The 22,076-nt window shown below is 44.5% G+C and overlaps 1 protein-coding gene across 4 annotated transcripts in view; it reads right to left on the reverse strand.

Moving 5' to 3' along the window:
* Positions 1–12,684: 12,684 nt before the first annotated feature.
* The window catches only part of SLC20A2 (solute carrier family 20 member 2), an 81,500-nt gene continuing 72,108 nt past the window's right edge, over positions 12,685–22,076 (reverse strand). For all 4 annotated transcript variants that reach the window (XM_067556930.1, XM_067556929.1, XM_067556932.1 and 1 more), the window contains one exon: positions 12,685–14,624. In XM_067556930.1, the coding sequence (XP_067413031.1) occupies positions 14,460–14,624 (165 nt within the window). In that variant the 3' untranslated portion in view covers positions 12,685–14,459. The remainder of the gene's footprint in view (positions 14,625–22,076) is intronic.

Below are 22,076 nucleotides of genomic sequence, written 5' to 3' on the forward strand. Positions count from 1 at the left end.
GACTTGATGATTTAATGGTTCTTCTGGCCTTAAACTCTGTGGCTCTAACTCCCTAAGGAATTTTTGGAAATCCCATTCTAAGTGAATTACCCACAGTCACACAGCACAGTGAGTCTGTTGCAGAATCATGACTTGAACCCAGATCTCCTGAGTCTCAATCCAGTGCCTTACCCATGCGGCTCTCTTTCCTAGCAGATGCCTTCCACTTGAGCTAAAAGAAAATCTTTGTGTTGCTTCCGGGATAGGTTTTATGGCATAATGGAGCAGCTGTTATTGCATCCAGTAAAGGGCAGTAGTGTATAGACACACAGCTGTGCACTCTCTCTCACTCTTCATTACCCTGTGAAACAAGACAATGAGGTTCGTAGAATGCTGTAACATTAAAGTCTACATGCAATCACCCAGAACTGAAAATCTGATGGCTCTCTGGTACGTCCGAGCTAGCAAGAAAAGCAGCTGCTAGTACCTCAGAGAACAGGCTACGGCAAGGTCAGAGCTAATACAAGGCCCTTCCCAAAAGACTGAGTTGAGGGGAGCACTGAGTGCTTTGATATTTTTAAAACCAGCAGCAGGGTTAAAGAGGGCATCAGATCATTGCACAGTGCATGGAAAGAATGTAAAGTTACTTAAGGCTGAGTGTGAGAGTAAGCAGCAGCATCTCAGTGTAATTGGAGAGGAGGAGTACACTCCAAAAGGCTTATCTAGTTCGGAATGCTTTGAAAATACCTACCCAGCAACTGTGCTTCCTGTGTGACAGACAAGTGGACAGCAGGCCCCGTGCTGCACACACTTGGGCAAGTGAGTAACCTGACTCGTGGGAGAAGCGACTGGGGCGTCCCACGTGAGTAAAGTCACTCACGAGCCTCAGTCGGGACCTCTCTTTGTAAATATGGGGAGCTTCCTAGCGGCTCTGGAGAGAGGCTGCCATGTAAACAGCCGAGTGTTTGCAGGGAGAACCTTGCGCTCCAGCATGTGGTCATTTGGTGTGTTGTTTTTTTTAATTCCATCCTCTAGGAACAGCCCACATGCCGCACTGAGCTAAATGGGGTGAAGCTGGCAAATGACTGGACTTCCCTTGCTCTTCAGGTTTAAAAGAAACTTTGCTTGCAGCTTGGTGAATGTCAAAGTGTGTCTCAGCTGTACCCCTCTGCTAGGCAAGCTCAGGTGACATTGTCCCTGGTGGCAGCTGCACAGTCTGAAAAAAAATCCCCTCAAACAAATCACAGCAACCAGTTGCAACCAGGAACTTTCCAGGGTTTGAGTAGCAAACACTGCTGCTGAGCTACTGGGCTACATGGAGAAGGTGATGACAATATAATGCCCTGAGCCCGCAACTAGCAGTTAGAGACACTGATGTTATGTTTTGACACTTGCACTCAGAGAGAAACCAGCAGACAGGAACACAGAGAGATGTAAACACACAGACTGAATTTATTCTCCTACTCTAAGACCGGACAGAACTGGCTGAGCCATCCCTTAATATTCTAGCTCTGTTCGCTACAGCAAGCTAGGCAGGACACAAAATACACAACAACTGGGTACGTCTGTGCTTCGAGCTGGAGCTGTAATTCCCAGTTTGAGTAGACATGTCCCCACTAGCTCTGATCGAGCTAAAAATAGCAATACAGCTGTGGTGGTGGGAGGGTGCAGGGATCGCCCCAGGTGGCATACCCATGCCTGGCTGCTTTCACCGCCGCAGCTAAACTCTCTTGTTAGCACACTACTCAATTGGAGCTAGCATGGGTCTATCTCCTCAAGCTCCAGCTCCAAGTGTAGACATACCCAGTGTCCAGCAGGTCAGGCTGTGGTGCCGGGAGGTGTGTGGCTGTGTCAAACACGGCATAGACACATTAGATGGCCACTGCCCGCTTGCCAGTGTCTGCAGCACACTGGTTCATCTTCAATTTTCATGACTAAAACCCTATGAATAACCCTCACAAACAGAACTGGTGACTCAGACGACTTTCTTCCTTTCCCTTGGAGGCCCCAAAACCAACAGGAGCACCTCATGGCACTAATCAGCAGCTCATCAGATTTGTCCTAAGGGCATGTGTGATAACATAGGGTAAAGATCACCCATGTCAGTTTTTTCCTGCACTCAGGAAGTGAAGGGCCCTTTACCCATTGTCATGTGGCTCTTCAAGATTTGTACCGATAAGGGCTGGTTTTGCAGGCTCTGGGGAGTATTTTGTCATGTCTCTGTGATGTGTCCCCATATGAGAGCACAAGTCATTGCCCCTTCCATGGACTGTACCATCCTCCATGCACCTCCCCAGTTGCGCTGCTGCAGGACAAACAGCAGCTCCATAACTCCTCGGGTCTCACTGTGTCCTCTGTGTTTAGCTATATGGGCCGTTTTCCCAAGGAAGGGCAGAATTCCCCGTACTGGAATATGATGTCAGCGCAGAGGACTGTTATTACTGTAAGCTACATACTGGACAGCACAGACACTCCAGTGTATCTCGCAGTCCATACGCCAGTGCAGAGCAGCTGTTTAGTTTTCTACTCTGCTAGGGCGGAACCAGGTACAAGGTACCGGATCATACCTGCATCAACTTTTCCTACCAAGTCAACTTCTGGAATCCAGGCCATGGTTTTGGTCTGTCTTTGTTACATGCTATGAAACTGCAGAAGGAGTATTTTGTCAGCGTGGTGGGTCTGGTGAAGCAAATTTCTACTGAACCATCATTTGCTTAATTATCTCGAACTAATCTGTCCATTGTTTATAGTGGGCAGATTAGTTCAAGTCCAATATAATATTTACTGTTAGTGTAACATCTGCAGGGAGCGTGGGATTTTCCTCACTATATACATGTTTTGATTATTATGTGTATTGCAGTCGCGCCCAGAGTCCCGAACTACGGTCTGCTCCCCATTGCCCGTCAAGTAATGACGTAACTCTAATGAAGTCAGTGAAGTTAAACCAGCTGCGAATTTGGCCCATTAATATAATTACATTTCTAAAGTTTGTATATATTCAAACTATGTGATCCTTAATTGAGTTAGGTATAAAATGGCCCAAAGCTCATCTGCTTAAATAGCATATCTATAGAATTCTCTCAGCAATTCAAAGAAGCGGGATAGACAGTATTTGAAATCACTGACGGCTCTGGGGGAACCTCCATTTGAAAACCAGCAACCTACAGTGGGAGAGAGGAGAGCTCTTGGCATAGCCAACGAGCTGGGGATTATTTTAGAGCATGAAACAGTAGGTGGTGTTTTTAGCAGGCACATCTGCCAGGTTAAGATTGATGGGAGTGAACTGCTGGAATTTTGTTTGTAATTTTCTGCATGCTAAAATGGTTCTTGTTAGACCATCCCGCAGCAAAGCAGCTTTGCTGGTTTCTAATAAAGCAAAAGCAATGCAGACGCTTTAGAAATCCTGTCCCATTTTAAAAAAATCTGCCAAGATGACATTTTGCAGGGTCCTGTCTCCCCCCACACAGGACTCTCCTGTCAGCAGATGACAGCACCATGGTTATTAAGGAAGGTCATGAGGGACTTTTAAAAGGTCTTTACCGGCCTCATCCTTCAAGTGCCTGGTGTGTACACCTACAAGGGAGGGTCTGAGAATGCAGGATTGGGGCCAAAAGTGGTAGGAAAAATACTGGGGGTAAAATTCTCAGAAGTGCCCAAGGCCATTTTTAGAAGCAGCTGAAGCACTAGGAGCTGAAATACCCAGGAACGTCAATAAGGGTTGTTTGTTTTAGAGGGGTAGCTGTGTTAGTCTGTATACGGCAAAAACAATGAGAGTCCTGTAGCGCTTTAAACACTAACAAATTCCTGCCGGTATAAGCTTTCGTGGGCTGCAACCCACTTCGTCAGATGCATGAAATAGAAATCAGATAGGGGTGTATATATATACATCCAAAGGTAAGAAACAACAATGGGGAGGGTAGGTGTTAGCAAAGTCCATTCAGTTAGAATAAATGAGGCCTATTCACAACCATTGATTAGAAGGTGAGAATGTGTGAACCGTGACAATTACTTCTTGTAATGAGAGAACCATTCCAAGTCCCTATTCAGACCCAGTTTGATTGTGTCACGTTTGCATATGAGTTCCAGCTCTGCAGTTTCTCGCTGAAGTCTGTTTTTGAAGTTTTTTTTTGTAGAAGTATGGCAACTTTCAAGTCAGCTACAGAATGTCCTGGGAGATTGAAGTGCTCTCCTACTAGTTTATGGATGTTACCATTTTTTATGTCTGATTTGTGTCCATTTATTCTTTTGTGTAGTGACAGTCCCGTTTGGCCAATGTACATGGCAGAGGGGCATTGCTGGCACATGATGACATATATTACATTAGTAGATGTGCAGGTGAATGAGCACCTTATGGTGTGGCTGATGTGGTTAGGACCTGTGATGGTGTCACTAGAGTTGATGTGCAGGCAGAGTTAGCAATGGGGTTTGTTGCAGGGATAGGTTCCTGGGTTAGTGTTCTTGTTGTAAGGTGTATGGTCGCTGGTGAATATTTGCTTCAGGTTGGGGGGGGGCTGTCTGTAAGCAAGGATGGGTCTGACTCCCATGGCTTGAGCGAGTGAGGGATCATCTGCTAGGATAGGTTGTAGATCCCTAATGATATGTTGGAGAGATTTTAGCTGGGGGCTGTAGGTGATGGCCAGTGGTGTTCTGTTGTTTTCTTTGTTGGGTCTGTCCTGTAGTAGGTGACTTCTGGGTACCCGTCTGGCTCTGTCAATTTGTTTCTTCACCTCTCCAGGTGGGTATTGTAGTTTTAAGAATGTTTTATGGAGATCTTGTAGGTGTTTGTCTCTGTCTGAGGGATCGGAGCAAATCTGGTTGTATCTTAAGGCTTGGCTGTAGACAATGGATCGTGTAATGTGTCCAGGGTGGAAGCTGAAGGCATGAAGATATGTATTGCAGTCAGTTGGTTTTCGGTATAGGGTGGTATTAATGTGGCCATCCTTTATTTGTATTGTAGTGTCCAGGAAGTGGATTTATTGTGTGGACTGGTCCAGGCTGAGGTTGATAGTGGGGTGGAAATTATTTAAATCCCGGTGGAATTCTTCGAGGGACTCTTTCCCGTGGGTCCAGATGATGAAAATATCATCAATGTAGCATAGGTAAAGAAGAGGTGCTTGGGGACGAGTTTCGAGGAAGCGGTGTTCTAGGTCAGCCATAAAAATGATGGCATACTGTGGGGCCATGCGGGTTGCCCATAGCTATGCCACTGACTTGAAGGTATAGATTGCCTCCAAATCTGAAGTATTTGATCAGTATCTGATCTGTGGGTCAGGACAAACAGGGGTTGGGTGCTCTTGAAAATTTTACCCCTATCCAAAATTATTTTCCTCCATGTACTTCCTATAGTAACCAACGTCCTCTCCCTCTGCTGCTCCTGACCAGGGCCCCAGTCCTGCAAGCACTTATATGTGCTTAACAGGAAGCCTGTTACGTCAACAGGTCTCTTTAGGTGCATAAATGTTTGCAGAAGGGGGGGATCTGGAACACAGCTATGAAACAGAGGGTTACGGATCCATATTCTAATCCAGTGGCTCTCCTGGGATTGCAGGGGATACATGTTAATTGACCAAATCTCCTTCCCATGTTCTGTTTCTCAGTTTCCTGTAAAACAGTGAGAGTTTTGTGGCACCTTAAAGACTAACCATTTATTTGGGCATAAGATTTCATGGGCAGAAACCCACTTTGTCGGATGCATGAAGTGGAAACTTCAGTTTGGTAGGTGTATATACACATGCAAGGATGGGTATCTTAGCTCAGCTGTTTTCCAGCTCTTTCCCATGTCTGGGTTCCTGCCACTTCCCTCCCTGATCACTGGCCTGAGTGGAGGTCAGGAAATGGCAGCAGAGTTAGCTAGTTGCTTAAAGGAACTAGCTTCTTGCTTCCTGCTATAGAAAAGAATCTGCTTTAAAATATCTGATTTAAATTAATAAAGAGGATGATTTTCACAACATCTCTGGGATTTAGGAGCATGAATCACCTTGATTTTCAATTATCTTATGCTCCTAAATCTCTCAGGTGCTTTGGAAAATCTCTTCCGTAGCACCGGACTTTGGAAAATGGACTGTTTGACCTAGCCATTTTGGTACATCTGTTAGAAGCGGTGATGGGGACACTTGTACTATTGCCTGATTGTTGCTGAGGGCCTCAGAAAGCATGATGTTTTGGGGGTAGTTTGAGTGAGTGTCACAATATCCTAAGAAAATCTCACTGTATTGGAAAAAAGCCTGTGGCAGGATTATGTGTGTTAGAGAGAGAAGTAAATAAAAAGCAAACAGACCAACTCTCTTTGGCTCTCACCACTGTTTATTTCAATGCAACCCTGGCTTCAGCTGTTGTGCTAGGAGCATTGTCTATTTATACAGTTGCTGGAATCCTGTGTTCATTGATTATATTTCTATGGCAAGGTAGAGAGGAGTAGCTGTAGATTGAGAAAAGGACTTAGTTTGGATACATGGGGTGAGGTTTTCAAGTGCTCTGAGCCCATAATCGAGGCCCGAGCTTCAAAAGGGCTCAGCACCCATTTAGTTACCTATGTAAGGGGATTTTTAAAAGAGCACCTGGATTGCTGAGGAATTCAGAAAATCTAGGCCCAATTGTATGTGCTGAGCCCTTCTGGGAATCCTGGCTTGAATCTCCTGGAAATGGCCAAGAACTAACACAGGTTTGAACAATCTACTATTTGAGTTCATACAGGGTATCATGGTGGTCCACTGGCTTCATGACACCAGCTGGGGGTCTGGCCTAGGATTCTGCTCCAGGTTTAGAAATGGATACAATTAAAAAACAATCCCAGTTGTTTCTATGAAAAACCAGATTAACGCTTTGACCCCGAAACTTTTTAGTGCCAACTGGTAAGGGGCCCAGAGGGCGTACATAGGGGTTACAGGAATCTCCTGAATCTGCTATTTACATTCTAGCTCACCAAAAGTGTCATGAGAATATGCTGTAGAAAAAGCCTGTGTCACTCTGGTCATCAATATCGTAGTGAAATGTATGTACAGATACTGTGTAAGGAGCTATGTCTACAGGGAAAACGTTCTGAAAGTCTGTGTCTAGCGACTGGTCACCAGCAAAAGTGACAAGATTGTCTGTCAGTATTGTATGGTTCACAGTGACTCGCCAGTCTGACTCAAATACAGATGAAGGATTGTAACAATTTAAAGAAAGAAGAGTAACAGGAAGAAATAAACTGCTGGGTAGGGGAGGGATCCCTAGGTTGAGGTGTGCATTGAAGGTTTGCTCTAATTTATTTGGGGGACAGAGAAGACACCCAGGCACCATTCCCCTACGAAATAAATGGAGAGTGAGTTTGCTTCATGAAAGAGCAATCTCAACGGGGCTTGGTTGAAAAAGGTGGAGCAAACTTTGGGTGTGACAGACTTCTTTAGGCAGAAGTTTAACCTGTTAGTGTAGCCTCTAGAAACTGTGCTATGGGTTTTTTTATTGTAATAATTTGTTTCCAGTATTCTTAGTCATATAATTGAATCTCTCATCTTTGATGATAAACTTCTCCTTGTTTTCTCTATCAATATATCTAAGTACTGCGGTGCTAAAGTGCTGCTTCTGAACTGACTCTTACAAAGCAGACATGTTCTGTTCCTTTGGGGACAGCAGACCTGGTAATTCTGTGAGTGTTCAGAGGATGAGGGGACGGACACGGCAGGGAGCACTCTGAGTATTTGAGTGTGTGCCTGTCACTACCTGTGCTGTGTGAGTGATGGCGGCAGGGGCTTGGGAGGCTGTGCTTGTATTGCCAGAGGCTGGTGGTTTCAGAGAGCTGATCCACAGCAGGCCCATCTAAGACTGCTTCGTGCTAAGGGCAGGTGGTGGGGAGGCACGGCCTTGCATCCTGGGCAGTGCCACAAATGGTGCTACTTCAGAAATGGCCATGTCGTGTCCATTAGCTGTCTCACACTGGGAAGTCCAGATGTAAATTTACTTTGATTTAATGGAACGTTGACTGGGCCTTCTTTGAAACTTCTTGTCCATTGCCTTTCTGCAACTTCCTGCTGCCTCTGCATCGCATTCCCACCTCAGAGGCAGCGGGTTCCTACCCACAATGATCATGACCATGGTAGGCAAAGAGCCAGCTTCTGGGTTTTGTTTTAGGGGGGAGGGGAAGCTTAATGGGATGATTCCTTGGGGGGGACATCAATGTAATACACTCTACATAACAAGTGTGTCCATAGGGGATCTCAGAGGGCCCATCTCCTGTAATAAAGTACCGATGCCTAGGCTTCTCATCCATAAAGCAATTTACAAAGGTGGGCACTATCATTATCCCTATTGAACAGCTGGAGAAACTGAGGCACAGAGAGGGGAAGTGACTTGTCCAAGGTCACGCAACAGGCCAGTAGCAGAGCTGGGAACCAACCAGTGCCCTAGCCTCTGGAAACTCACCCTCCATTACCCAGTTGTTTTTTTAGCCCTAGCGGCTGGCTCACATTGGTTACAGTCTCCCTGCTAGGTACTTAATGTTGATGCACTCCCCTCTATTCATAGTTTCCCTGCAGCAGGGCAGCCAAGACGTGGCTGGGACCCATTCAGCACTGAACAGGCCCTGCAGTGTTACAAGCAGGCTGTTGGACTAGAACAGTCGTGCTCTCCTAGTGATCGAACAGGGAGAAGGAAGGACTTTCAAAGGTGCCTGTTAGCCTCTTGCCAATTGACTAGAGAGCGCACAGCCCCACATCTCCCGGTGTTTCACCGCACGGCTTTGGTGAAGAACTGCAGCAGACATCAGCGTACTGGCAGGCAACCTGAACCAGGACATTTGCTACGGGCATACACTGTAATGCCAGTGTTGCATGTCGAAAATACCAGAAGGGACTGGAGAGGGTGTGCACCACTGCTCTCTGCTGGATGGAATCAAAACTTACCAGCTGTGTTCCATAGGCCCTATACTGATAGTACCAAATGGAAATGCTCCTTTAGCTTGAGTGGGGGGATCAGAGCCCTTTACTTGGTGTTGCTGCTAAGCTGTGCAGCCAAGTCCCAACCATGATGTTTCAGTGGTTGCAGATGTCCTCATGCCTTGGAGACATTCATGCTATTCAATATAGCATCAGCCTATGGATGCTCTGGTTAGTAATAGAGGGAGAGTCCCTGGTAGATAATCCTTGTCTATTGACAACGCCGTTTCTCTAGCAGAATGAGGGTAAGTCTGGTCTCTGTGGAATTTATGCCATTGAAAAGAAGAGTTAGACTGAGACGGGTCTTTGTTCATTTCAGTGCCTCTGGCTCGGCTCTTTTGGGAAGGCCCGCTAGGAAAGAGAGCCTCTATGCTGATTTTTACTCCTGTGGTGTTGGCTTTCAGTGATGAGCTCTAGTCATGGTGATTAAAACTACTGTAATAAGCATGGCTCTATGGCTTTGCTTTCTGTGTGTTCTCAGCAGTGGGTGGGCTGGTCACTTGTTTTGTCTAAAAGGCTGCACTTGTTCTATTGCATGGGAACTGGGCTTTCTTGGGGGGGGGGGGGGATAATGAGCTGTGCACACAGTGGGTCCTCAAACAGTGCAGCAAATGCAACTTTACACAAAAGATGGAGGCTTCAGACTGATGGCAATAAAAGCCACTTATGTTATTTTTACCTGTTCTGAATAGCACATGCTGTGCTTAGCTCATGGACATTGTGTGTTCCAGACCTCTCCAGTTCCTTAGCTAAGTCTGGGGAAGCATGTGCTAAATGCTGGCCTGGAAGCCCTGGGGACTCTCCTGTAAAACTGGGGAATGCGCTGAACGTTGCCTGGGACATCTCTGTGGGGTAGTATGCCGTTCTGCCCCATTCTCAGGGTGACGTGTGATGGATCCATCCTGCAAAGAGCAGAGGCGCACGTAACAATGATGTTCACTGTGGAAATGCCACAATCGGCACCATCTCTGAGGCTCCACGGTAATGGGGTTTAATAACTGCACTGAGCGCCTCTGATAGTAGGGAATCCTCCATTCCTCTCTCTTCTCATTGTGCCAGCCCTGCAGCTCCTTTCTGACACCCTGCCCCTGAGAGCTACCTGTCAGACCCACCCCTGCTGCTTTTTATGGGCCCAAATCCTTGCAAGAAATTCTCACAAGGTTTTAGCTAGAAATGTGGGAAATCTCAGATTTTGTTGCACTCTTGTTTTAGGGCCAGATTTTCAAAAGCTCAGTGCCCAGCAGTTCCCTCTGTTCTCCTGCTAGCACCAAGCCCTATTGCAAATCTGGCCGCGTCATGGAGGGGCCTAACAGGGAACTGAACTGAACTCGTTAGAAAACTGGGGCCTAAGGTTTTGTTTTGTTGTGACTCACCCCCTCTGGGCTTCACACATGCCATTGTCCTGTGGCTTGTTCCACTTGCATCCAGGGGAGCAAGAATTCCTTCTCCACGTGCCTTTGCAATGGTGTCACTTGCTTTGTTGGTGTGGATGGTGCCACTGTTCCTGGAATGTTCCTGGCTCCCTGTCCCTGAGACTGGTCCATGTGTGTGGCTGGCAGCCCGAATGACCTGTCACGTGCCTTCCCAGCAGCAATGTCCCATCTCAGTTTTGCCCGGAGACAGAGTAGGATGCGACTCGCACAAGATGTGCCACGTGCTTGGTTTAGCTTTGCATCTGACTTGATTGTACGAGATATTTGGTTACTGCCTCAGGTCCTTGGGAAAGCAGCAGTGTCCACTCTGGAAGTCCCACGTGCTCTGTGGCGTGTAGCACTGTGCTTGCCCCATGCCTCTGACCAGTGAGGGAAGCAGAGTAGCAGGAGCCCACCCAGGGTCAGCAAATACGTATCCTGCTGCTGCTGAGTGTCACCCTCTGCCCCCTCCTGCACCCTGCATGCTCTTGGAGGCTGAGGGTGCTGTGTGTGTGACACACAAGAATGCATATAATGAAGGTTAGATCATTCTTTGTGCCACGGTCCTCTCCTGTGCCATGACAATCTGACCCGGGGAGTCTCTGCTCTCATCTTACCTAGAGGCTCTTACATCGTGTCTTAGCCCTCTGGGCCCAGGCTATCTCTTTCTGAAAATGCTGCCGCTTGTGTGCTCATCTGGAGGGGAGGAGGCTCCTGCCGTGGACGTATATTCACCTCCACGCCCTCTGAATGCACAACTCATTCAGGGCAGCCAAAAGCCTGCTCTCTCCTCCCACAAAGCACTCCTTCCCCACCTCCCCCTTTGAGAAATCTGGCCTGACACATCTCATGCTGGACTCAGGTCCTTGCCCATGCCAAGACGCCCCAGGGCTAGAGCCCTGGGTCACTGGATCGGTATTTGTTTATGCAAGCATAAAACAGGGTGAATTCTTTCAGCGGTCTCCCTAAGTCTTACATTCTTTGCAGGCGGCTATTGGACAGCTTCGTCACTCACTCACCAGCCATACGTCCCACCCGCCCATCCATCGACACCGAAACGCTACAGCTTTCATATAAATTCAGTGTAGCTGACACAGACTGACGCTGTCCTGCACAAACCTTGGGGCATTAACATCAACCTTCCTGACTTAGGTTTAATCCTTTTGGGGGCTATTGCATTAAAAATGCCATTGTGTATGTGTTGTTGTATGCAACTCTTCTAGGAGGAGGGGGAGGCTTATGCCATTCCTCCAGTTAGCAGCCCTCTGAAGCCGCCCCTGGAAAGGTACACATGGATTAGTTCACACTGGATTCTCCAGGGACCAAAAGACCAAGAGTTTTGGGATCACTAGCCTGGTTTTAAATTGGCTCAGGCTGCCTTCTTGATCCAGCAAACAGACAGGATGCCGGGTCCATGGAGGGCCCCAGTCCCTATAGGTCGGGTTGGAAGGACTGAGCCTACTAAGGCCCTGTAAAGACTGCTAGTTCTGAGCTGAAGCTGTGGTGAACTTGAAACCACAAGGAAACCCCTTGTGTGGGGTTTTGAAGGACTGCTCCTGCCAGCTGCCTGTTAAATCTGCGGTGCGCTATGGTGAGCTTATTAGCATGCATGTAGGTTCTTTTATTGTTAATGTTTTCTCTGTAGTGCTTTTACCTTTTGAAGAAGAGAGGCTTGCACAGGAAGTATAGTGACATGCCTTATAATGGTGAGCAATTGCACTGTTAGTCTCTGAAGACAAAGTAAGCAGGCCTGCTTCAGCAGAGTCTCTAGCTTGGGATATCACCATCTAGTCAGGGGATGTGCAGCCTGGAAATAGCCGGCTCAGGAGGGAGCAATGACAGCTCAGTGAGCCTGAAGTCTACAGTGGGTGCCCTTGCTGGACCACAGAGGGGAATACAGGGGCAGTTCCCTTGAAGCATGACACCCTCCTGCTGGAAATGTTTATGGCTACCACTGAAAGGGAGCTTCCCTAGAGCGCACTGTCTGTTTGAACCAGACATCAGGGCAGCAGTTGCTGACTATATGGCAGTATCAAGGGGACATTTTAATTATGCATCCACCCATGACAGTTGTGACAGGAATCATCACCAGACCAGGCTGTGGTGATTCAGGAGAGGTGGGGTGTGCCAGACCAACAGCAATCACGGAAGGGTTTGTTTGCTTTACACACAGCTCTGTTTTATTTGAGCTACTGCTGTGTGATTGTCAAAATCCACCCAAGGACTCATGTGGACAAAGAACAAATAGGATGTGAACAAATGCAAAGTATAAGTTCTAGCTGCCCACGGTAGGGCATTTTTAGCATTTGTGCCCTTTCCAGTCATGTCTGATGCAGCTGAGTAATGTTCAAAAAATTCAAGAGGCAAACAAACAATGATAGGGGCTATTTATCTTTTTTATTATAAATTTAGTATGAATGACCAATGGAAAAAGTCAGAGTACCAAGAATGTTTGTCTATCAAAATTTTAGCAGCATTTAAACAGTACTAGGTTCCCATCTCCATCCAAACATTGCCTTCCACCCCCCAAACCGTAACCTCAATTTGAATGGCACCAAGATTTCTAGGCTGAGATTAAAACCTTCTTGTTCTATATAATCCCCTGCACTGCTGTGACAATCTCAATCTAACCATCTGTATCCACAGACTCTGTTTTTCTAGGGCCAGACTCTTGTCCTTACACCGGTCCTGTCTGTACCACAATCCACCATGTGATTGCAATATGGCTAAAAGCAACAGTGGGGGCTAGGAATGCAAGTTTGTACCCAGGGCCCCTGGTATATTTGTACAGCCTGCACTGAGGCCTGTGCCACTGCTGCTATTTTTAGCCATGCTAGCCCATTTGTGTCTGCCTATGCTGCAGTTGCATCTCAGATTGCAGTGTAGACAAACCCTTAGTCACAATGACCAGCACCTTCTTCCACAGTAGAAGCAAGTACTACTCAACATGCAAACCTGGCCCTAGAATGTTTGTTGGTATCCATAAAGTCTGGATTCCAACAGCCTCAATTACACAACTGTACTCCTGAAAGCAGTTCATTCCTGGGGCAGGGTCCATTACTATTCATTACTTTCTAATACCCAAGTGCCAGGCCTGCTTAGTACCTACCTTCCTCAATTCTATGCATGACTTTAGAGTACATGCCATGTAGTTACCAACCATACAGTCCTACCCATTTATCTGAGACTGTGTGATGGAGAATTACTGAGGAAGGAAGATAGTTAAGGCCTGATCTTGCTCCTGTTCAAGTGTTTGGGAGGACTGAATTCAGATGTGCTAGGGGTGGGAGAAGATGGAAGATGAATATTTAGTGTATTTCAGATTGAAAACATAATTAAGTTAGTTGACTAATCACGCGGACAGTAGTATTAAGCATACAGAATAACGAGAACAGGCATAACTGTCAAATACTGTTTTTTGCTAGTTACAGTCAAATATGAACAGTACTATCCCAGCTTTGCTGGTGGTAGCTTAGTGAAAACAACTTTGAATTAGAAGTGGGAACACACAAGGACACACACAGGTAGACAACAACTTAACTCTGGCAAGCTATTTCCCTGCTTCTTTGGTACTTTCTAAACTTTCTTATCCAAAATATATAAGGGAAATGCACCATTAAAAAGTTACTGTTTGTAAGTATTTACAAAAGCAGTTGCCATACAGTATTGTACACATAGATCAATCTGATATGAACAAAGTTATTTTACGAAAAGCACTTATGCACATTTTATTTTGTTCCAGTATCGCTTACTAACTTTAAAAAAATTCATGTTATGCAATCCTGTACCTCGCTTTATCTTATATCAAATAGACAAGAAACATTTCCCAAGCCATACTCTTCTTTGAACGATTAAAAAAATCGCCACTGAAATGTTACAGTATGTACAAATTTCACTAAATATTAAATTCTAGGCAATTATTTTCACCCCACTTATAATATAACTTAGGTTCTATTACCTACTATATGCATATATTTCTTTAATATATAAGAAACGGCACCACATTATATCACCATGTCACCAGTATGACACATTGTTATATACAGTAGATAAGAAGTTAGATATGGAAGATGAATCCTTGCCGACTAGCACTTTCATTGGACAGGTTAGCAGGGTATTCTTTTCCCCTCCTCTGTTTCCTAAGGGAAGTGGCAATTCAGACGTAGGGCAGAATCCCATACATCAAGATCGCCATGACTCCAGCACTGAACAAGCCAGCGACAGGAACCGTCACAAACCAGGCCAGAAAGATGTTGCGGAACAGACGCCAGTCAACAGCTTTCTTTGAACGTATCCAGCCGACTGCCACCACAGAACCAACCTTGGGAGTTTGAGAAGAGGATTAGAGAGAGAAGATTCACATCTAAAAGACCTCTATGACCAACCCAATGCCAATCAGCTGATATCCAGCAATGTAATTAGCTAAAATCCTAAAGTAATGTAGACTTCAGTGAAGACTGATGCTTCTTAAAGGATGGCTGGAATTTAGCACTTGCAGGTTTGCTGGGGTTAAACAAAAGTGAAAGTGAAAATGAAAATACAAACACACAGCAGCTGACTCTTAAATGTCTTTCATAGTAGATGCATCAACTTAGGCAGCTTAATTAGATTCAGGTGTCTCAGTCAAATGGCAGTTAACTCTGCTAGTGTAAATGCAGTTGTCTCTAGGTGCCTCTGCCTCTTTAGGCCCCAATCCTGCAATGGACTGTATCTAGGCAGAGCACTACACCCACCCAGAGAGCCTGTTGACTTCAATAAGCCCTGCATGGGCACATGGGTCTTACTGTGTGGGACTCATTGCAGAATTGAGGCTTTAGACTGTGAGCTCTTTGGTGCAAGAACTGAGTTCTCCTTGGTGTTTGCCAAACTCCTGGTACATTTTGGGTGCTACTGAAATCTAAATAATAAAAACCTATACAGTCTGTCCAGTGTAAAACATGTGCTTCTGGCCAACTGCTAATCAAAGCAACTCTCCTTGTATCAAATGCTCATAGCCCTTCCCACAAATGACTAGACCAGCCTGATGCTGTGGGGAATGCAATCAGGGTGGAATCAAGGCGAGAGATTGTTAACAGAGAAATATCCTTTGAGAAATAGCTATAGCAGAAGGGTTTGACAGATCAACTTCTGTGTATGTATTCCTGTACGGGAGGTAGTTTTAAAAGTATTGTAGTAATGGTAGTTTATTCCAACAAAGCATACCACCACCTCAGGGCAATGATGGATTAGAGGAAGGTTTTATTCATATCAGAAAATATTGCCCAGAGGATTAAGGCAGGATTACAGATCAATAACTGGGCTGTAGAGTTCCTCAGGCCTGAGAAGTAATGCAATTAATGATGTGGCCACTTGAGGACATAAAACATTTATTAGCAGCAGCAAGCTCTTATTAGCTGGGAACTGGAAACAGAAAATGCTTTTCTGTTAGAATTGACTTTTTGGGATCTAGCAATAACTGATACATTACTGCATCAAATTAAGACTCAGCAAGGGGGATAGTTAAAATCTAGCTATGGATTTTCATGGAATTTTCAGATAAGGAAATTCACTAGCTATGAATCCACTTTTTTGAGTATTAAATAAATTGATTGAGATTAAAGATTCTTGTGAAAAAAGTTTTTAAACAGTTTTTGGAAATAAGTATGTGTGGGAAGTTTTTCTAAATTGTATTTTCTTTCTGTGCCTGAAGCAGCATCCTGGGCCACCCCAACTGGTATAAAATCAGTGTTGCTCCATGGAAGCCACTGTTAAAATAGCAAGAAATTCTCCCAACATGGAAGAAAGAGAAATTCCACAGACTTAAAGGTGTTCAACAATTAAAGGGGAAAACTGAGGGTATGTCTACACTGACGGTGGCAAAGTTGCCGTCGTCAAATGAATCTATCTGAATCGACTGAGTGGTCAGTGAAGAAGTTGAGGCAGTAAAACCATCCCCTCAAGTGGTGTAGCGCTGTGTCAATGGGAACACGGTTCCGATTGGCGCAGTGCAGTGAAGATGCCGCGCAGAAGGGAAGCACAGCAGTCAACAGGAGTTATACAAAGTAGTTTGCATAACTCCCATTGACTGCCACCAAATCGTCTGGTAAGTGTAGACCAGTGCTTAGGCTAGTAGGGGAAGAATTGCTGGCAGATTTATCAACCAGTGGCATAACTGCCTGAGGAAAGTGCTGAAAGCCACATTTGTTAGGGCATTTAAAACTAAACACTCTGTCAGAGTGTGTTTTTCTATATTAGAGTGTAGAGCTAGAAGAACTAGTAGCTCTTCTGTCTCTTGCTGCTTGAATTCTGTGGTCATGAAAGCTGCTAGTCAGCTATGCCCAGCACCATGGCATAGGATTAAGTGTCTTGCCATATGGGTGAAAGCCTCAAGAATGGACGTGAGTTAGCCTAAGAGGAGACCTTGTGGGCATGCTGCCATGTTGTGGCTGAGAATCCTTCCTGAAGGAAGGGCCTGGTTCAAGTCCCACTGTAGTCAATGGGAATCTGTCCACTGATTGCAAAGCAGAGTTGGATCTGGCCCTAAATGGCACTTTTGCCTGGACTAAAGAAAACAGACTGGACCACATTGATTTTTTAAAATAAAAACTTCCCTGCATTTACAGAGATTTAGTGCCATTGGGTGGAGCAAGCTGTTTGAACAGAGGGTGAAGAGAGGCACTCTCTCTGTGGGAATCAGTTAAGAGAAGCTTTCACCTAATAAGGTATCAGTGTATAAAAACCTGTTTGAAGAGAAACTTATTAGCTATGTAACATTTAATCTGAATAAACCCATCCATCACTGATAGGCCAGTCTGGGACTAATAAGTACTGTAGCTGGCCCCCCATGGTTTGCAGTTGTCTAGAGGGGCTACCAGCCTAAATAAAGAGAGATACAAGCAGCAGCAGATTTCTGAATAGCTCATTGGTGCAAAGGAAACTGGGTCTGGTAGGGATCGTGATGCTTGGCTCCTTAATACATTTAAGGCTTCTAGTTTGGGGGATTATTTTTAGCAATTTTTGAGTTTTATGTAGATGTTTGCTTGCTCAGCAAGGACAGGCAGGGAAAAAAAGGAGGAGATGTTGCCTTGTAAATCAGAGAGGTACACACTTGCACCGAGGTTGAGATGGAAATAGGACACAGACTTGTTGAAAGTCTCTGAATAAGGATAAAAGGGGTAAAAAACAAGTGTGATGTCACGGGAGGGGTCTACTATAGACCAGATAACCGTGAAGAAGAGGTGGATGAGGCTTATTTTAAAAAACTAACAAAATCATCGAAAGCACAGGACTTGGTGGTGATAGGGGACTTCAACTACCCAGACATCTGCTGGGAAAATAATACAGCAGGTCCCAGACTATCCAACAAGTTCTTGGAATACATTGGAAATTTTTTATTTCAGAAGGTGAAGAAAGCAACTAGGGGAGAAGCTGTTCTTGATTTGATTTTGACAAATAGGAAGGAACTGGTTGAGAATTTGAAAGTAGAAAGCAGCTTGGGTGAAAGTGATCATGAAATGGTAGCGTTCATGATTCTAAGGAATGGTAGGAGGGAAAACATCAGAATAAAGATAATGGGTTTCAAGAAGGCAGACTTTAGCAAACTCGGAGTTAGTAGGATAGATCCCATGGGAAGCAAGTCTAAGGGGAAAACGATTCAAGAGAGTTGACAGTTTTTCAAAGAGACATTGTTAAGGGCACAAGAGCAAACTACCCCACTGCATAGGAAGGATGGCAAGAGACCATCCTCGCTTAACCAGGAGATCTTCAATGATTGAAACTCAAAAAAGAGCCCTATAAAAAGTGGAAACTAGATCAAATTACAAAGGTTGAATATAAAAACAAAATAAGCATATAAGGACAAAATTAGAAAAGGCCAAGGCACAAAATGAGATGAAACTAACTAGAGACAAAGGGTAACAAGAAAACATTCTACAAATACATTAGAAGCAAGAGAGACTAAGGACAGGGTAGGCTGGTTACTCAGGGGGGTGGGGAGGGAGACAGTAATAGAAAATTTGGAAATGGCAGAAGTGCTAATAAATGACTTTTTTGTTTTCACCAAAAAGGTTAGTGGCGATCGGACATCTAACATGGTGAATGCCTGTGAAAATGAGGTAGAATCTGAGGCTAAAATAGTGCGCGAAGTTAGACAAATTAGGTATCTTCAGGTCAGCAGGCCAGTGAAATATATCCTAGACATTTGCATTTGGGGAGGCTGGCATCACCCTGCTCAGACTGCTTGGAGCCCACCTCTGGGGCCCCCTGTCGCTCACAACTCTCCGCCCCCTCCCACTCCATCACTGGCCCTAGCTGAGTTGCTCTAGCATCAGCAGCCTTGGGGGAGGGGGCTGAGAGGAGCAAGCCACGCAGGCAGAGGGGTCTTGGGGAAGAGATGCAGAGTGGGGGCAGGAAGAGGAGCAGCGGAGGTGGGGCCACGGGGGCAGAGGCCAAGCAGGAGCTTCCAACAGCGGCTGTTTGGGGAGGCTTAGCCTCCGCAAGCCTTTTATACTTGTTGCCATGATCCTAGAATACTCAAAAAGCTGACTGAGGAGATATCTGAGCCAATAGCAATTATCTTTGAAAACTCATGGGAGAGATTCCAGAGGACTGGAAAAGTGCAAATATAGTGCCAATCTATATAAAAAGGGGAATAAGGATAACTCGGGCAATTATAGACCAGTCATTTTAACTTCAGTACCAAGGAAGATAATGGAGCAAATAATCAAGCAATCAATTTGCAAACACCTAGAAGATAAAGAGATAAATAAGTCAACATGGATTTGTCAAGAACTCCACTTAGGAAGGAACAAACAGTTGCACACACAAAATGGGAAATGACTGCTTAGGAGGGAGTACTACGGAAAGGGATCTGTGGATTATAGTGGATCACAAGCTAAATATGAATGAATAGTATATCACTGCCAAAAAAGCAAACATTCTGGAATGTATTAGCAGGAATATTATAAGCAAGACACGAGAAATAATTCTTCTGCTCTACTCCGTGCTGATAAGGCCTTGGCTGGAATATTGTGTCCAATTCTGAGCACCACATTTCAGGAAAGATGTGGACAAACTGGAGAAAGTCCAGAGAAGAGCAATAAAAATAACAAAAGGCCTAGAAAACATGACCTGTGAGGAAAGATTGAAAAAACTGGGTTTGTTTAGTCTGGAGAAGACTGGGGGGGCGGAGGGGGCGGCAGGAAGAGAATGGGATATAACAGTTTTCAAGTACATAAATGGTGTTACAAGGAGAAGGGAGAAAAATTGTTGTTGTTAACCTCTGAGGATAAGACAAAAAGCAATGGGCTTAAATTGCAGCAAGGGCAGTTTAGCTTAGACATTAGGAAAAACTTCCTAACTGTCAGGATATTTAAGTACTAGAACAAACTGCCTAGGCAGGCTGTAGAATCTCCATCACTGGAGGTTTTTAATAACAGGTTAGACAAACATCTGTCAGGAATGGTCTAGTTATTCCTTAGTCCTGCCTTGAGTGCAGGGGATTGGCCTAGATGACCTATTGAGGTCCCTTCCAGTCCTACACTTCTATGTCCAAAAATCAGGGTCTTTCAAGATTCTCTTTGTAAATACTGTAATGAGTCATATTTGTAATGTCTCCTCATGCACTTTATTGTAGTACTCTCTCAAACAGCACTATGTTAAAGTACACAAAGGATGCTTTAGTATGCACCAGCAGGAGCTACACAGACCAATTAATGTGCAACGTGTAAGTCCACTTTAGAAATCACACCATCATAGTCTGCATTGCTGCTCTGTGTAGACAAGTACTTATATAAGTAACCATGTCTAGTGTTAATTGGATTAAAAACTTTTTTTTGTCTGTTTCTGATATCAGGAGTGTTTGTAAGTTTTAACCAATAAATCAGAAGCCCGAGGTATATTATCCATTTCACACAATTTTTGTAATCAGCTTGTGTTTCCAATTTATGAGTAAGACTGAAATTTGATACAGTAACCTGGTTTGGTGTGTAAGCAAGATGTAACTTCTAGATTTTTTCCCTGGAATTTAAAAAGATATCAGCAATGATGGCATTGGTAAATCCAGCTCTAAACATTATGAAAGCTTAGTTTATTAGTTTATTAATAAACAATTTTGATGAATTAAAGATTAGAAAAGCAGTTAAAACTTCAAAGGAGGAAAACTAAAATGATTTGTAGATTTTTGATGACAGCTACCTTCAGATTGGTTTCAAACCAGTGCAGTTTGCCTTCATGTGCTCTGTTTAACTACAGATATATAGAACAAGTAGTTCTGCAGGCAACAATGGTACCTGCTAAAATACACACTTCTGTGCAGAGGATGCCTACAACACCCATGTTCCATTGTTGTTTTGGTGCATAGACAGGCTAATCAAACCTGCCTGTCCTTCAATGCAAGCTACGCAGAAGCCCTTGTGTGTTAATTTGGAAGCTTCAGGGATTAGAATAAATGCAGGCTAACTCTACTAAAAGCCTATTTCCAGAGTGACTTTCTGACATGTGAACCAATGGCCAAAACTGAAAATTCCAGGCTCTGCTGCTACAATGAGCTCCTTGTAGGTGGAACCTGCTTGGCCCATAAATATTATACCTTGACAGCCAAAGGTACTGAACATTTTGGGGTTAGTGACCGAGGGCACAGGGGATTTCCTGGATCTCTCCACAGAGCATGGGTCTGGCTGTTGCAGATTCAATTTCAGGATCAGGGCTTTAGTCACTAACCCCAAAATGCACGGTGCCTTTTGGCCACCAGGGTATGTTATTTGTGAGCCAGTTACAAATCTTGGTCACCCTGCCAAAATAGGTTAAAGTTTCTCTAATGCATATGTCTCTGGTATTGATGCTAAATTTAAGATCTGATAAAGTTCTTTCAGGGTTGCCCTACCTCTGCTCTCTGTTTTCTAGATGGGAGCCTCATGCCCCAGCATTTGTCCGCTTGGCTCCAGAGGACTGGAGGAGGGATTTGTATTTCTTTCAGCGCAGAGAAGGTGAAAGGAAGGGAATTACCTGAATCAAAACCAGCAATAGTCCATCCTCCAGCAGCATCTGATTGTTCTCTACAGGACACACTATTTGCTAATGCTCTGCCCTCTATTGTATTCAAGTCCCAACCTATGGGCTCTCCATCATGTCTACTGGGAGACAAGAAGATCTACCAAATATTCATCTTAAATTTTCCTTAATCAGATCCCACTCTCTATCCCTACTTATGCCCCACTATACCACCCCAAACAAGTCCTCTCCCTGTATGGGGTTTTACACCCTCCAAATAGTTGTAATTATCCCTTCCCTTAGTCTTCAAGTTGGTTCATGCTCAGTTGATGGACATCCCTTCCAGCCAACAGGAATCCTAAAACATCCAATGTTCTGCTTCTCTTACTAAAAAAGTCTGAACCATCCCACTTTGTGATATTATAGACTTAAGACTAGATTCATTTTCAACCCATTTTTCTTCTGGTGCAAATGACAACAAATTAAATTTTCTGGTGACAAAACTAGTGTTTTAGTCTCACTAGTAACCATTTTAAAGGTTAGCTCACATCTGTACAGAGCTGACAACCTAGTGATACATAAGTAGAAACAAAACATTTTTAAAGGGGGTCATTTTTTACATACATAAAAAAATTACTGAATGTGTCATTCATTTACGGGGCTCAGAATGACACTAACAAATCTATTACACTGGCTTGCTTTATCTGCTCAACAGTTTAAGGTGGTTCCATTGTTTTGCTCAAACATCCAGTCCAGGATAACAGTATGCTCTCCTGAAAGAGCATAATGCTACAATAAAGCAGAT

The sequence above is a fragment of the Emydura macquarii genome, unplaced genomic scaffold, assembly GCF_026122565.2.
Source record: "Emydura macquarii macquarii isolate MOO-44397 ecotype Brisbane River unplaced genomic scaffold, CSIRO-AGI_Emac_v2 contig_1790, whole genome shotgun sequence".
Taxonomy (NCBI): Eukaryota; Metazoa; Chordata; order Testudines; family Chelidae; genus Emydura; species Emydura macquarii.